Source organism: Podarcis gaigeae, assembly GCF_964106915.1.
Source record: "Podarcis gaigeae genome assembly, chromosome: 14".
NCBI lineage: Eukaryota > Metazoa > Chordata > Lepidosauria > Squamata > Lacertidae > Podarcis > Podarcis gaigeae.
Genome location: NC_139690.1, coordinates 43,426,623 through 43,444,106, shown reverse-complemented (window position 1 = coordinate 43,444,106; position 17,484 = coordinate 43,426,623). Strand labels below are relative to the sequence as shown.

The following is a 17,484-nucleotide window of genomic DNA, read 5'->3' as shown; positions in this document are numbered from 1 at the left end:
TGACCCGCCCCCGCCCTCGCTTCCTATTGGCCTACGCCGGGTGGGTGACACCTCGAAAGTCTTATTGGTTCCCGCTGGCGGGAAAAGGCGGCGCTTCTTTGCTGCCGTTGGCTTCGTCGCCTGAGGAGAGTAGAATCTGATGCAAGCGCGGCGCTAATGAGGGAACCGCAGGCCGCGCTTGCGCAGTACGGTCGAAGAGGCGTAGAGGCCGGGCGCTTCCCGCAAAGAATTATGGGAGCTGTAGTTTGTTCTGGCCCAGCGCGAAGTGAGCTGCTTTGAGTTGCCACTTCCGAGGGGGACGTTCTGAGTGAGGCGCTGCTTATATAGCTTCGTGCTTGCTCTTGAGTCATGCCGCTATGATGAACGGGGTGGCGTCGTTTTCATATTGCATTTTGGACATTTGACAAAAAATAACTTCAGCGCCGCCGAGGAAGAAGGAGAAAAACAGCAGCCCCGAAGCAACGCCATGGAGCTGGCTCTTCCTAGGTAAGCGCGCGACAAGGTTGCAGCTTGTTTTGCATTGCCTGTGGTTGCTTTTCTACGTCGCTTTTCATTCACATGACCCCCGAAGCGGCATGCAAACAATAAATAGCAATGTTGTGTATTGAGTCAAAGGATTTTATATCTGTATTATTATTGTCTGTATTTGCATTAGGGTAAAGTAACTGCCTTTTGGTTCCAGAGGGTACAGCTACTATTGGTTCATTTAAGCTGCTGTATTTGGATCCTCTGTCTTATTAGTTTCCTCCAAAAGGCAGGACTGTGATTGCCTGATATTGTTCCCTCCAAAATGTATCCTTTCTAGCTAGTTCCCTGTCCCTATAAATGTAGCTCTCCCCTCCTCAAGTCTCAGTCTTGTTTGCTTTAATAAAGAAGTGTTACTAGAGAACTGTCTCCAGCATATTATGTCAAGAGAGCTGAAATCACAAACCCCACGTCACAACAAGCAATAACGTGAGTAAAATATAATAATAGAGCATCACAAATGCAGCACAAATTGTATAAAGTAATTGGTCAACCGTTAGCAAAGCGATTGCAATCTATAAAAACCTGCGGGATTATCTTAGCCAGTCGAGCGTGAGACTCTTCATTTCAAGGTTAATAATGATCTGATTTATGAGTCTCAAATCCGGCCGTTCGGATTATTTCAACCAATTTTTGGGCTCGAAAGCCAATTCTGTTTTTTTTCCCCCAGGGACCAGCCTTCTAAAACTATCAAACCAATAGACCAGAAATCTGTCCATCGGATTTGTTCAGGACAGGTGGTGCTGAATCTGTGTACTGCGGTGAAAGAACTGGTGGAAAATAGCATAGATGCTGGTGCTACCAGTGTTGGTAAGCTTACTGTCAAGTGCGCGTGTTTAGCAATCTTATTAGCATGTTGCTTATGTTGGTGTTTGCACATGCATGTCTGCAAACTGGCAGCTTTTACAAATGGAAAAGAGAACAGAAGTACCATAATAAAAAACCATGTTCGACTAAGAGTGCCCTGACATACATTTTGAATGTTAAAAGGAAAATGTATAGAAATCCCTTCACTGCTGTAAACCTGTATGTGGCAAAATTGTGGTGATGCTTTGTAATTGTTATGTGACAAATATTCTTTACAATTTGTAGAAGTGAAACTTAAAGATTATGGAGCAGACCTTATTGAAGTTTCTGATAACGGTTGTGGTGTAGAAGAAGAGAACTTCGCAGGCTTGAGTAAGCTTTGTTTCATGCCTCGTTTTCTATATGCAAATCTGTCAGATCAGTTTGGTTAAGAGAAGCTATTAATATACTCTCAGAATCAATTTTACTTTCCAGATTCATGTTTATGGCGAAAAGCAAAAAACATACAGCCAGGTCATATCACATGCACAGCAAAGCTGCATTTAAAAAACCATTTACTTTGGCAGCAGTACTTTTGTCATCCTTAGAAATGTTTGTTTAATGACTATATATCTCACCCTTGAAATAAAACTTTTCAAGTCTTCTATATAATGTAGCGAGAGAGTTGAGAGCCACAGATGAATAGGTTTGACCTCAACAGAACAGAGAGTTCGGTGGAGTGTATCTTTTATGTGAATTGTGGGGTAGAAGTTGGATTGGGGGAAAGTAGCAGAAAGGAAATTGTCTCCACTACTTCCTGTCCCTCCTTATTGCTTTTGCTAGCAAAGTCACTTAAATGACAGAGTCTAGTGAGAAAAGAAATCTTGATAGCACTTTACTGAACAATAGTGTATGTAAAGTTCAGAGGAAGAAACAGAGAGGCTTTGTCTTTTTTTCTTGAGTCCTTGTACTCAGTACAGAAACATTAAACCAGATATATGGAGGAAAAACTCCATATATCTCACAGCCAATCAAGGCACATGCTACCTCCACCTCCACTTGCTCAACTGACTGACAGCAGAATTAACTCTTAAGATGCAAACTGAATGAGCCCTACTGTTGCAGTTATAACAGTTTCCTTGACTAGGTTTTTGAGTAAAGACAGTTTTGTCTTTTGACACTGCCACTCCAGGTGATGAGAGAAGTCTGGGCTTCTCACCAGTGTTGATGAGTGGGACATTGGTTGACTGGGAAGAAGCAGACTTGATTTCTGAGTGGCTTGAGAATTGGCAGTGCCATCAGGGAATATTTTTGGGCAGAAGTCCAAGGTCCACTCAGAAGAAAAAGCAGGAGGGTCCTCAAGCAGAGCAGGGATGGCTTACCACATTTTGAAATAATGCATGTTGCCATCTTTAAAGAAGAGGCAGGGCATACAAGTCCATTAACTCCAGAGTCTAAAATTAGGTAATCTCAAACCAGGTGTGGCATATTTTTGGCCCTACAGATGTTGTTGAACTACAACTCCCATCAGCCCCAGCAAGCATAGTCAGTGGCTAGAGGTGATGGGGGTTGTAGTTCAAGTTCCCTGCAAATGTTTTAGACTCTGGACTTGATGGTCTTATGGAACTTACTGTGGGGAATACAATGTTATTTGCAAACCAATAATTAAACATATGCCAAACCACATCACGGATATAAAGCAATAAAGCCTTGGATCAATTGTTTTAATTATTTTATGGTAGGTAATATTATACAAAATACAGCTGAATGTCTACTTGTTTTATCTTACCATTTATTTTTCCAGCTCTGAAACACTATACTTCTAAGATACAAGACTTTTCTGACCTTACACGTGTTGAAACGTTTGGCTTTCGAGGTGAAGCTCTGAGTTCCCTGTGTGCATTGAGGTAGGATTCCTCTCTGCTTAAGTGCAGAGCTCTAACCAGAGCAGTTGGTACATCTTATACCACAGTCCTTTCCCATTCCCATTCTCAAAGTATCTTTGAGCAGAATGGGAGCCCAAGTTTAAAAGAAGCAAGTTTTTACAATTTAAAATTGTTGGCATTAAATGCGGGGTGGGTTTTGTTTTTTAACTCCTGGAAGCTTTTGTTCCCCTGTAGCATTTATTTGTTCTTTTCCTCCAGTGAAGTTTCCATCATTACTTGTCACAAATCTGCAAAGGTTGGCACACGCTTGGTATTTGACCACAGTGGGAAAATCACTCTGAGGACCCCCTGCCCACGACAACAGGGGACAACTGTCAGTGTGCAGCAGTTATTTTACACCTTGCCGGTACGACATAAAGAATTTCAGCGCAACATTAAGAAGGTAGGAGCAGCTTACTAGTAATGTTGTTTTTAAGAATGAATGTAAGAGATCCTAACGAAGGCAAGGGCCATTGGAGGAAGTGAATAAAGGTGTTCCTTTACCAGATGGTAAAGTCAGATGGGACGGATCCAAAAATAAACAAGAAACTAGTTCTGAGTAGACACCACCTTCCTTCCTTCACAGATATGCCTAGTAGATGAAAAATAAATAAATGTTGATCATTATCATTTTTATTATTACACTTGTTAGTCGTTTTTCTCAGAGTGACCCAAAGCAACTTACAGTGGTGCCTCGCAAGACGAAATTAATTCGTTCCGCGAGTCTCTTCGTCTAGCGGTTTTTTCATCTTGCGAAGCACGGCTATTAGCGGATTAGCGCTATTAACGGCTTAGCGGCTTAGAAAAAGGGGGGGGGAAGAAAAAAAACTCGCAAGAACTCGCAAGACGTTTCGTCTTGCGAAGCAAGCCCATAGGGAAATTCGTCTTGCAAAGCACCTCAAAAAACGGGAAACTCTTTCGTCTAGCGAGTTTTTCGTTTTGCGAGGCATTCGTCTTGCAGAGCACCACTGTACGTTAAAACCAATTAAGAACCTCAAATAAAAAATTAAAAACACAGCTATGCAGATAAAAGGCAGGACTTACAGATGCCACCACACTAAAAGAGGCCAAAAGCCTGGGTAAAGAGAAGAGGCTTTGCCTGGTAATGGCAATAGTAATAACTATTTTTAGTTTATATAGTGCTTTAGTGTTCAATGTACTTCACATGTGCTTATAGTGTGGTAATTCCTAAAACAACCCTTTAAGGTAGGTCAGTACTATTCTCCATGTTGCAGTTGTAGGCCAGAGATTGAGAATATGATAGCCTTAGACAAGCTATCTTGCAAGCTCATGACAGATGCAGGTTTAAGTGGGAGGCTTAGTCTTTTAACCACTTCTATTCACCAGCCCTCATTATTGTGTTGTTATATTCTATATGATGAGGTAGGATAATAAGCCATGAATTAAAAGGTGTTTTGAAGTGGGAGGGAAATGTCAGCGATCACACATAGTCTGTGTAAGCATGCTTCATTACGTAGTCACTGGAAAATCATCATTATCTCTTTGTTTTTGCCAGGAGTATGCAAAAATGGTTCACGTGTTACAAGCATACTGTATCATTTCAACAGGAGTTCGTATTAACTGCACCAATCAGGTTGGCCAAGGGAAGAAGCAAGCTGTGGTGTGCACCAGTGGGAGCTCAAACTTAAAAGAAAACATTGGAGCAATATTTGGACAAAAGCAGGTATTACTGTTATTATTATTATCATCATCCGTATTGTTACAACTACTAGTCGTACGGTTGTTGCTGCTGCTGCTACTGCAGTGAACTAATGCAACGGGTACTTCTACTCTTGCACAGTTAATGCTTTGTACAGTTAACAATGGAAAGAAAGTTGTCCTAGTGACATTGGGTGGTGGTGCTGTGCTTTGAAGCCCAGAATATTGGGCCTTCAAAGAGCAGCATGGAGCTGTTTGAAAGCCCTTTGACAGCAGCCCTGTTCCTTAAACCTCAAAAAACCAGAGGCTTAAAGAGAAGCGTGGGGCTGTTTACAGTTTCCAAGCAGCCGTGTGCTGGTATATGAACCTTTGGTTTTTGGGCAGTGGCTGGGAAGGAGAAGCAAGTTCCATCAACTACCACTTATTTCCAGGTGCAGAGCTTGGTTCCTTTCATTCAGCTACCCCCTAGTGATGCTGTCTGTGAAGAATACGGCCTGAATGTTTCTGATATGCCAGCCAATTTTTATACGTAAGTAGAAGAGTGTACGTACCTCACAGTCTATGCAGGTTCCCTATGTTTAATTGGCTTAGGCTGTAAATCCTAAATCCCTCCTTACATGAGGGTAATGCCCACTGAATTCAGTGGGACCTCGGAGTAGATATGTTTAGGATCACGGCCTTAACCATTCAGCTCTACAATTTTAAGGTGTGTCAGTCACATCTATTAGTCTTCCTTGCCACCTGGAACCAATCAAGGAGACTGCATGAAAATTATTGCGTTATCATTTTAAGCGTTTAGGGCAAAGATATACTAAATTAGGCTTAAGTAAAATGAGTCCCACAAGCTTCCTGGTCGAAGTTCTGGGTTCTCTGGCGGGTGTACAAAGCTGTGTTGGGCATGTCAAGATATTCAGCTTGGAATAGTCATTCCCCACAGTTCAAGGGCAGCTGAATAATAAAAAAGGAATAAATATTGTAATCCGTTTATCTTTTATATTTAAGGATGTGTGGATAGTTATTGTCTGATATGTGTAGACCTGCTGTGACAAAGTTTGAGAACTTTTGAAGAAGGACCCAGGAATTAAAAGCTCATCTTTTATTTTTTTTAAAAAGCCAGTGTACCTGGCAAAAGTGCTTAGCTTCCTCACTCGTTCAGCAGTGAGTGAGAAGTTTGCTGGAGGTTCTCCTTTCCCAGGATGAAAGTCCCATTGAGAACTGGTGACAGATTTGCTGGTGTGCGAGTCTGTGGTAGCTAGGCAACCCCACAAACCTCAGCTTTAGTCTTTTTGAAAGAAAGAAAGAAAAGTGTGTCAAATTGCACAGCTTCTATGCTTTTCTTCTTTGGAACCATATCCTTGACATATTTTCTTTGATCAGTATCACAGGCTTTGTTTCCCGTTGCGATCATGGTGTCGGAAGAAGTACCACAGACAGGCAGTTCTTCTTTATCAACCAGCGGCCCTGTGATGCAGGCAAGGTATGGCTCTCTCTCGCAACACACACAATGCCTTCGTTCTTCGCTTTTACAGCCTTCGAGCTGTAGTTTGCCTTTCCACCCACTGTGCCATGGAAATGGCGCAACGAAGCTTTTTAAGAATGCAGATTGAATTGCAGCGAGCGCAAATAGCAGTCTGTCTGCAACACCTTCTTCTTTTCTGGACAGGTTTCCAAAGTTGTGAATGAAGTGTACCACATCTACAACAGACACCAGTATCCGTTTGTGGCTCTTAATATATGTGCAAATTCCGGTGAGTCACACACATTTCTCTAGGAAAAACTTGAAAGATTAAGTATGTTTCTGTGTGCGGTTGTTGTTTAGCAGTTGGGATAAACATTCTGATTCTTCGTCACTCGGTTGGCAGTAAATCTCAATTCCAATACTCATAAGCCAGGTTGCCACCAGGCCATTTTTTTTTAAAAAGAGCTTGGTTTTCTTCTTTCATTTTTAATAGAGGTTTGATAGGCAGAAATCAACAAGTGAAGCTTTCCGTGATATGCTGCTAGATTACCCGCTGCTGATAAAAAGCAGCAAGAAATCTAGTTCAAAAGCCGATAACCCTACTTCAAGCAAATGTGTGCTGCTTTTTCAGATTATGATGTATATTGATACATAATCTCTACACTCTGAAGTGCATTAGTCTTAAAATTTACCCTGTTGATAAGAAATCTTCTAAACTGGGGCGAAGTGCCTGAACTGGCTTGTTCCCTGCTAACAAATCACAATATGAAGCCATGGTTTGTTGTTTACTAATGAACTTTAGTTTGTTTTAACTAGAGCTTGGAGCTGCATATTCACCTAACACCCTTCCTTAATCATGGTTTGTTTGTCCACCCAGATGCTCACCAAATTGCGAAGGCACGAGGCAAAAAGTTGCTAGAAGTTTTTGGAGAGACAAGGCATAGTTCACTTGTTTTTTGTCTGCAGGACAGCTTTCGGTTAATTCATTTGTTAAACATGCCGTGGCTTCGCTTAAGAAAACCATGACTAAATGTTACATGTGAACCAAGCCAATATCATTTTATGTCTTTGTTTTTAGAATGTGTTGACATCAATGTGACACCCGACAAAAGGCAAATAATGTTGCAGGAAGAGAAACTTCTATTGGCGACTCTAAAGACTTCAATGTTGGGAATGTTTGGCAGTGATGTTAACAAACTCATCGTCAACCATACATTGCCAGATATTAAAGGTAGGAATGACACCAGCCTTTTAAACCATCTCCCTTTCTAAGTGGATAATTATGCTTTTTTTAAAGTGCATTGTTAACGGGCTGGTTCAACTGAGTGTGTTCGGCTACACGACACTACACGGACAAGGCATGAGGTGTCAATGATTTCTGTCTGCTGTTTGTGAAATGGAGCTTGGCATTTTCACAAGATGGGTCCCAATTTGGCCTGCTAAGCTGTTTTCCCTGAGTCACATCTGCTTGCTCCAAACTTGATGTGTTATTGTCCAAGTAGAGAAGTGGCGGCGTGCGATGCGGGTGGCGCTGTGGGTTAAACCACAGAGCCTAGGACTTGCCGATCAGAAGGTCGGCGGTTCGAATCCCCGCGACAGGGTGAGCTCCCGTTGCTTGGTCCCTGCTCCTGCCAACCTAGCAGTTCGAAAGCACGTCAAAGTGCAAGTAGATAAATAGGTACCGCTCCGGCAGGGAGGTAAATGGCGTTTCCGTGCGCTGCTCTGGTTCACCAGAAGCGGCTTAGTTCTGCTGGCCACATGACCCGGAAGCTGTACGCCGGCTCCCTTGGCCAATAAAGTGAGATGAGCGCCGCAACCCCAGAGTCGTCCATGACTGGACCTAATGGTCAGGGGTCCCTTTACCTCTACCTAGAGAAGTGGTGGGCGGTGCACAATCTGGAGCCTTAAAGTACACTCCCAATTGTTATCAGTGTCAATTGATGGTGACTGCAAGCCTGCTGGATTAACTGCAAGACCAAGTTCCCAATGGGAAACTCCACTGCACAGCTGATCAGTGGTGACTTCAAGCCTAACTTGACTTGGATTTCCTTTTGTAGCATAGCTTGCCACACTACAAAGAAAATTTTGTCACCCAATGTCATCGTGAAGTCAGGTGATTGACAATTGGGCAGGCCTCCATCCAACTGTCAGAGTGATCCACTGGGGTTGGGGGGATCTAGGATCCAGCTGGCTGGCCAGATCCATTTCCCCACCCCTGCTCTCACTGTTCTTTCTCTAAATGGAGCCTCGGAGTTCTCTATTGGGGCCTTGATTTATTCCTGTGGGTTGATTTTTAAATTGCAATTTAAAACTCTCCTCTCTTCACCCTTTCTTAGGAAATTTCACAGTGCTTCAAGAAGAGGCAGAAAGCCCTGCCTTGGAAACCTTGCGTGGCTCCTCCTCTCAGAATCTGAGTGCAAAAGAAAAAACAGCAATCACTGTTGCCAAACTTAGGGAATCATTTTCTCTCCACCAAGTGAAAAAGGCCCGTTTTCATGGCGTTGAAAATGCCAAACGTCAACAAAGTTCCTCTTTGCAGAAAGAACTTCCGGCATTTTTTAGCATTTTGGATTCTCCAAATAAGAAGACTGGCTCCAGCAAAGAGGCGAAGTGTGGAAGTGAGGAGGATCCCAGTATATTCATGCTTTCGGGCAAAAAACTCAAGAAATCGGCAGAAGATAGAGATTCTGGTTGTGGGAGCACCTCAGCAGAATCGGAAGTGGGTTTAAGCACGCCAGAAAATGGTAGCTGTTCCAGCTGTGAAAACGCAATTGGCTCACCTCTTGAAGATTTCCCGATTTTCAGAGAAGTTCAAAGTGGCAGTCTTGAGACGAGGGGAGATTTCTGGGGAGCTGAATGCAAATTGAACCAAAGCAAAGAGAGCCAATTATCCCAGCAGGCAGACAGTTCACCCCCCAAAATGAAACGTTTTAAGATGAGCCAGCACCTTTCTCAGGTGGCCACTCTGTCAAAGACTGAGAATGACCGGGGTTCTTCAGTCCTATCACAGTACGACATACCTGTGGAACTGGAGAAGAAAACTGTACCGTTGGAGTTTTCTCTGAGCGCACTGGTGGACAGGGTAAAGAAGCTAAGCCAGGAACAGGAGAAGAAAGAAGCAGCGCTAAAATTCAGAAAATTCAGGGCAAAAATTAGCCCTGGAGAAAATAAAACAGCAGAAGACGAATTAAGAAAAGAAATAAGGTATTTGACCGTGCCTTTTAAATTCCTCCATTGGCAAAGCAATGGTATCTGTTTGACTTGAAAGGAATTGGGGTGGTACATCTGGAATATTTGTAGTGACCAGGAAATCCTCACTGTAGAGTAGGTGAAACTTTGCTTTGCTTTGCACTGTGAGACACAGCTTTCCATCTTAGGTTCCCATGCAAAATTCTTCCCAGGCTCCCATATACTCTGCTTGAGGGACAGCTGGGCAATGCTGTTTACACATCTGTCCTTGATCATGAGGTGACAGAGAGAGCTTTTCACAACTCACTGTGATGCTCACTGTAACTTTCTGGAGCGAGTTGCTAGTCTTTTAGGCAGGTGGCCACATGACCCAAAAAAACCTGCAGACAAACGTTGGCTCCCTCAGCGCCGCAACCCCAGAGTCGTTCGCGACTGGACTTAATTGTGAGGGGTCCTTTACCTTTTCAGGGAACTTAAAGGGCTGCTAGCTCCCCTGCCCTAAAATGTAAACACATTTTTAACCTGCTTTCCCCACCCTTTCCCTATATACAGGAAAGAGATGTTTGCTAAAATGGACATAATCGGCCAGTTCAATTTAGGGTTTATAATAGCCAAGCTGAACTCGGACCTCTTCATCATTGACCAACATGCGTCAGATGAGAAGTACAACTTTGAGATGTTGCAAGAGCACACTGTTCTGCAGGGGCAGAAGCTGATCACGTAAGTGTCCCAAGATGAGCAGCCGGCCGCTCAGTGCAGTTAACGAAGGCCCTATCGTTGGTACCAGTTTCATTGCTTTTTTATTGCGTGGTAGAGCTTCCTTGGGAGTTGCTCTGGGTGTTCAGGGAGCAGAAGAGTGGGGTAGAAATACTAAGTACTGTGGTACCTCGGGTTAAGTACTTAATTCGTTCCAGAGGTCTGTTCTTAACCTGAAACTGTTCTTAACCTGAAGCACCACTTTAGCTAATGGGGCCTCCTGCTGCTGCCGTGCCACTGGCTTATCCTGAAGCAAAGTTCTTAACCCGAGGTACTATTTCTGGGTTAGTGGAGTCTGTAACCTGAAGCGTATGTAACCTGAAGTGTATGTAACCCGAGGTACCACTGTACTAGCTGAATGGCAGTGATTGGATAAACATATTTTTAGCTTGTGGCTGTTTAAAGAAGCACATACTTGGGATGGAAACAGCTAACAAAGGTAACAAACCCTTTGGATGCAAGCTGATTTATAGGGGGGAGGGGTGTATGTTAGGACTCATAAAAGGGTTCTTTATGGGAGTCCCTGGGGCTCTTTTTCCTCCCGCCTCACTTTTTAAAGCCTTTGTTTGTGCTTTACTTTGCTTATAAGGTGTCTGGGTCCACTGCCAAGTACTTTGCAAGTTGAGGCACCAGCAGCCCTCCATCTTAATTTCTCAGGGGTTATCTATAAATTAGCATATGCAAATATGTCCCATGAACCTGTGTCCTGAGCCCCTTATGTCAGGCATCCCCAAACTCCAGGTGTTTTGGAACTACAACTCCCATCACCCCTAGCTGACAGGACCAGTGGTCAGGGATGATGGGAATTGTAGTCCCAAAACATCTGGAGGGTTGAGTTTGGGGCTGCTTGCCTTAGGTACTTAGTAGTCGGGCTTGAATTGAAAATTGGCCACAGGTTATGGTGGGTTTTACAGCATTTTAAATAACTTTTTAAAAAGAAGTTTAGCTGTCCTTGTATTCAAAGTTCTTATGAATGCTAAGATTAATGTGAGGATGGTCTTTTGATACATTTGAGATTAGGCTTGGCTTACTCAAACCCCCTTTCCCCTCTGAACTTCATAAAAAAGAAGAGGGGAAAAATATAGTAGTAAAAAGCATTTCATTGGATGTATATTAAAATATCTCCATCTGATCTTTGGAGGAGCTTTTGGATCCCATCTGCTTTATTCATTTAAAGGAGACTACAGTGGTACCTTGGGTTATATACGCTTCAGGTTACAGACTCCGCTAACCCAGAAATAGTACCTCGGGTTAAGAACTTTGCTTCAGGATGAGAACAGAAATCATGCTCCAGCGGCGCGGCAGCAGCAGGAGGCCCCATTAGCTAAAGTGGTGCTTCAGGTTAAGAACAGTTTCAGGTTAACAACGGACCTCCGGAACGAATTAAGTACTTAACCTGAGGTACCACTGTATACCATTTAAGCAGAGTCATGGCTTTCCCTAAAGAGTTGTGGAAACTGTAGTTTAAGAGCTACAATTCCCAGTGTGGTTTAACAAGCCCTCTTCAGGGAAGTCTGGGATTGGTTGGTGGGGAACAGGGGTCTCCCCACAATTCCCAGCACCCTTAAACTACAGTACCCAAGTGGCATGAGACTGCTTTAAATGTATCAGGTGGGGCCTAACCTTTGCCAGAATGTATCAAGATAAACACTTGTCACACTAACTTCACACCCCATTCTTTTTTCAATGTCTCCCATTATTTCAGGCCTCAGAATCTTAACTTAACGGCTGTAAGCGAAAGCATTTTAATGGAAAACCTGGAAATTTTCAGAAAAAATGGATTTGATTTTGTTATTGATGAAGATGGTGAGTTTCCGCCTAAATGGGATGCTAATATCTAGGGTACAAAGATCTGCCCAAGTGGTGGTTGCTGTCTCTTTCTCTCCGACACCACTGAAAAGCAGGAGCAGTGTATAGTATGCAACAATTGTTTGCATAGGTCCTTGGGAGTAATCTCCATCCAGCTATGTGGCAAGTAAGTAGGGATTACTTTGGACTGCATTGGTTCAACTTGTAGAACACACTGAGCATTTTTCACCCAGCTGAAATGCAAGCAATCTTGCAAAGGTACCACTTACACCGCTACCATGAAGTCAGGAACCCCATCAAAGGAAAGGAAAGACGTATCTAGCCTCTGCTTCATTGTTTTCTTCCTGTAAATGAAACTTCAAAATCTTGTTTGCTTTCACTTGCCAGAGCAAGAAAAGCCTGTGAGTTATGGTGCTCTGGCAAATGTCATTGCTCCTGCCCTGAAAAAAAGCCCCGGAGCTACGCTACACTTCTGGAAATTCCTTGGTCTTACTTTCATCAGCTTTACATCCTAATAGAAATTATTCTTTTTTCTTAGCAATGCCTTGGGGTTTTCTGCTCACAGAGTTTATGCAGTATAGACAAAGGAACCAAGTAGGTGGGCCCAGGGCTATGGTTCCTTCCCACACAGTGGCGTAGTGTGGGGGGTGCAGGGGGGGCCGGCTGCACCGGGCACAACATCTGGGGGTTAGGGTTAGGGGGACGCAAATCCACGGGTTAGGCGGCGCAAATCCACGGGTTAGGGGGTGCAAATTACTTGCCTTGCCCCGGGTGCTGACAACCCACGCTATGCCACAGTAGTGGTCTCCATCCTCGTGAGCAGTTGTCAACTTGAGCGTTATAGACCTTTCATGTTGCTATGGAATAAAGCAAGACTAGGGAAGCAGCTCCCATGTTGCTATAGTAATAGTCTGGAGTGCAACCTCTCCACTGTGATATTCATGCAAAAAACCCAGGAAATGTTCTGCCTTGTGCTTTCTGTTTTCCACATCTCTCTTTACTGTCTGAAGCAGTGCTTTGATGTTTAAAATGAACTTTAATATTGGGTTTTTAAATTGTAATCCACCTTGGGACCTCATGGGGAATGGCTGGTAAGAAATCTGTTAGTATTAACAGTTCCTACCTCCTACTCAGGGACGCGGGTGGCGCTGTGGGTTAAACCACAGAGCCTAGGACTTGCCGATCAGAAGGTCGGCAGTTCGAATCTCCGCGACGGGGTGAGTTCCCGTTGCTCGGCCCCTGCTCCTGCCAACCTAGCAGTTCGAAAGCATGTCAAAGTGCAAGTAGATAAATAGGTACCGCTCCAGGGGGAAGGTAAACGGCCTTTCCGCGCGCTGCTCTGGTTCGCCAGATGCGGCTTAGTCATGCTGGCCATGTGACCCAGAAGCTGTATGCAGACAAACGCCGGCTCCCTCGGCCAATAAAGTGAGATGAGTGCACAACAACCAGAGTTGGCCACAACTGGACCTAATGGTCAGGGGTCCCTTTACCTTTACCTCCTACTCTCATAAGAAGAGGCTGCTGGATCAGGCCAATGGCCCATCAAAGTCCACCATGTTGTTTTCACAGTGGCCAACCAGATGCCTATGGGAGGCCCGTAAGCAGGACCTGAGCGTAAGAACACAAGTTCTAGTGTTATGAGGCAGGGAGGTATGCAGGCTTGTGAAGGTGGGGCAGCGTTCATCTTTGGAGGCCTGGGGTGTGAAAGGTTCTATTTTAGACATGAGAGAGAGAGAGGAGAAAGGAGAGGAAGTGAAACAGTTGTGCTTCCTGTTTGTCCGATATTGGTGTCGTGACCAAAGTTGCACCTAACTGCATCAGGGCCCATGTGTTACGAATGCCCTTAATTCTTCATGCATCCGTTTTTCAGCTCTGCATTTTAAAAATTAGAAATCGTAACATGAAAGTAGAAATGATTAAATTTTAAAATTATTTTTGAGACACGCTCCATCTTTTCAACAGCTGCCTTAATCAGGGTGGGTGTGTTATTGGGTCGTTGTTTCTATTTTGATCGTGTGTGTGTGTGTGTGTGTGTGTGTGTGTGTGTGTATAGTGTGTGTCTGTGTGTGTATATATGTGTATATATATATATATATATATATATATGCGTGTGTGTGTATATGTGTGTGTGTGTGTGTGTGTGTGTATATATATGTGTGTGTGTGTATATATGTATATGTGTGAGTGTGTGTGTAGAGATATATATATATAGTGGTTTTATATTTTGATTTTGTTCTGTGAACTGCCCTGAGACCTCTGGGTATAGGGCAGATTTAAATTCTATCAATCAATCAATCAATCAATCAATCAGTCATCAGCTTAATCACACACAGAGATGAAGATCTACATTTGCAGAGCAACATCAGATGCTCTTGCTGCATTAAGAGCAAACGATTAAAAAATCTAAATTTCAGGTTTTAGATTACAAGTGGGAATGTTTCATTTACTTTTGGCATTTTTAAAATGTAAGCATGAAAAGTGTGGAGTAAACAATGTAAAAATTCCCCCTCCTATCCTTACAGTGATAAAAGGGCTATTAAATCATTCATTTAAAACCTTTCAGCTCCTGCTACCCAAAGAGTTAAACTCATTTCTTTACCTACAAGCAAAAACTGGACTTTTGGTCCACAAGATATAGAGGAGTTAATCTTCATGTTAAGCGACTGCCCTGGAGTGATGTGCAGGCCTTCCAGAGTAAGACAGATGTTCGCTTCTCGAGCATGTAGAAAGTCTGTAAGTATTAATCCGTTGGCGGTTTCATGTTTATTTCTTGCTTTTCTATTAAAATAACGCTCAAAGCTGCTTACTGGATAACGGGACATAAGAGGGGACTTCCTTTTTTAAGATTAAGGAAGTAAAGTATGTCAACCAAAAATGGTAGTACTGACCCTCATGAGACTTTTAACATTTTATTTTTCATCTACAGGTGATGGTTGGAACAGCGCTTAATGCAAATGAGATGAAGAAACTCGTCACCCACATGGGTGAGATTGAGCACCCTTGGAATTGCCCACACGGAAGACCTACCATACGCCATATAGCCAATCTAGATCTGATTTCACAAGAATAACGAACCTTTATGCACGTTCGTTAGGACATATTTAGCATTTATTCCATTGGTGGATGCTATTGAGACCTCTTTTATAGGATTGTGATTTATCACGAAAGTCTTTTTCTCCCTTTGCAGCACAAAAGATCAAGCTTACCATGATGTTCAAGAAATAAACTACTAGCTGGGCAAAGTGACTATGCTGTGGCAACTAAGTGTGTGTAACTGAGGTTATAGCTGCTCATCTCTTGAAACTCCCACCATGCACCAAACCCCACGATCCTTGGATCTCTGCAAATGTTTTATCACGACGCTGGCATAGATCCATGGTGTCTCCCCTTATCCCTGTGCAGGTGGACTGTCATTAAGTCCTGCAACACCTCTTACTACCCTTTTAGAACAAAAGATCAAGCCAGAACCTGTTTCTATGGATTAAGGCTTGGTTTGAGTTATGTTGCTACCTTTGGTCTACATCAAACTACATGTGAGGCAGGGAGGAATTAGGTTTCTCCCTTCAGGGTCCCCCCCCCCCCGCAGTTCCTTTTCACCTGCCCTGTAGGTGAACAAAAAGCGAAGGAGCATTTTGGGAGACTGAGATACTTTGTCCTAAGCACCAGACAATTGTCTCAAAATTATGGGACGGTAGGAGGCAATTTGTGGTGTTTCCCTTGGTGGTTATCCAGAGTAGTTCAATGCCTAATAATCTTGAGAACCCAAGAAACTGTATTTCCTGCCCACTGGGTTGGGGCAGCTCTGCCCTGGTTGGTTAATCTATTACGGAATGATCTGCTGGTCATTTATATTAGTGTAGGTTCACTGCTAAAAACAGTTTCCTTTTATTAAATAACTTGTATATAGAAAGGATTTGTGTACATACGTTCTTATTATGGATGGCCTTTTGTTTTTATAGCAGATATATATTTAAAATATTTTTTTAAAAACCAGAAATGAACGTTCTCCAGCTTTCTCATTAAATGATTTTCCTAAAGAATTCGTTGTGGTGTGTCTTCAGTATCTTCATTTACCCAGACACTGACCGTGGGGAAAATCTTGCTTTTTGTCTTATGGCACCTGTCCTTTGGAATTCCCTCCTGTTAAATGTTAGATGCTGTCTCTCTCCCTTTTCAGTGTTACCTCCCTCTTTCAGCAAGCCTTTCGAATAGAGTCTGCATTTGTTGGGAGTTAATTTTAGATGTTCTAATTCATGGGTAGGCAAACTAAGGCCCGGGGGCCGGATCCAGCCCAATCGCCTTCTAAATCCAGCCTGTGGATGGTCTGGGAATCAGCGTGTTTCTACATGAGTAGAATGTGCCATTTTATTTAAAATGCATCTCTGGATTATTTGTGGGGCCCGCCTGGTATTTTTACATGAGTAGAATGTGTGCTTTTATTTAAAATGCATCTCTGGGTTATTTGTGGGGCATAGAAATTCATTTATTCCCCCCCCCCAATATAGTCCACCCCCCCCCACAAGGTCTGAGGGAAAGTGGAGCGGCCCCCTGCTGAAAAAGTTTGCTGATCCCTGTTCTAATTGTTTTATTGCCTGAGTGTTTGCCACCTTTAGCTTCTTTGGGGTGGGATATAAATTTAATAAAAAGTATATGTGCAAACGGTTGAGCTTAATTGAAATGCCAAAAGGAGGCTAGGGTAGCTAAATCTCAATTTATGAAGCAAATAAGGCAAGACAGGAAATGCTATTCTTTGCCGGTGTGAATGAAAAGAACATTATGAGATTAACTTGGGCTGGGGTAAGAAAATAATAAATCTTCAACTTGTACAAATTTCAGCTATCTGAAAAGCAGCAGTGTGCAATTCACAAGTTTATAGTTTCACACACACCTCGAAAAGATTGGTCCACTGAAAGAGGTCTCCAGCTTTTTCTCAGGTACTAGTTACTGGAGCAGATATTGAAATTATAATCTCAAATATATTATTCTGCACATTAACACTTGGCACCATGGCCTTAGTAAATGCTTTACAATGCCAACATTTTCTGGACTTCAGGGTTGCAGAGGGTGATAAACATAGAGTGCAAGATATAATTTCCATCCCAATATCTCCAGAATACAGTGGTACCTCGGGTTACATACGCTTCAGGTTACAGACTCCACTAATCCAAAAATAGTACCTCGGGTTAAGAACTTTGCTTCCAGATGAGAACAGTTTCAGGTTAAGAACAGACCTCTGGAAGAAATTAAGAACTTAACCCGAGGTACCACTGTATATTTAAAGCTTTAAAGAGTCATGGCTTGCCCCAAAGGTTCTTGGGAGATGTAGTTTGTTACGAGTTCTAAAGGTTGTTAAGAGGCCCCCTATTTCCTTCCCAG

At 43.0% G+C, this 17,484-nt stretch overlaps 1 protein-coding gene across 1 annotated transcript; it reads left to right on the top strand.

The window, feature by feature from the left end:
* The first annotated feature begins 231 nt into the window (after positions 1–231).
* PMS2 (PMS1 homolog 2, mismatch repair system component) lies at positions 232–16,148 on the top strand. The gene is made up of 15 exons (XM_083711473.1): positions 232–486; positions 1,196–1,335; positions 1,618–1,704; positions 3,116–3,218; positions 3,456–3,639; positions 4,753–4,920; positions 5,327–5,424; positions 6,273–6,372; positions 6,559–6,643; positions 7,433–7,585; positions 8,691–9,558; positions 10,096–10,263; positions 12,005–12,105; positions 14,672–14,841; positions 15,035–16,148. The coding sequence occupies exons 1-15, from the start codon at positions 467–469 to the stop codon at positions 15,176–15,178; spliced, it is 2,589 nt and encodes an 862-aa protein (XP_083567599.1). The 5' UTR covers positions 232–466; the 3' UTR covers positions 15,179–16,148.
* Positions 16,149–17,484: the final 1,336 nt, after the last annotated feature.

What these genes read in the sequence shown, in the direction of transcription:
- PMS2 (XM_083711473.1), top strand. Translation starts at nt 467, where the DNA reads ATGGAGCTGGCTCTTCCTAG. An exon ending in ATGGAGCTGGCTCTTCCTAG is followed by an intron (nt 487 to 1,195) that starts GTAAGCGCGCGA and finishes TTTTTCCCCCAG; the next exon opens with GGACCAGCCTTCTAAAACTA. An exon ending in TGCTGGTGCTACCAGTGTTG is followed by an intron (nt 1,336 to 1,617) that starts GTAAGCTTACTG and finishes TACAATTTGTAG; the next exon opens with AAGTGAAACTTAAAGATTAT.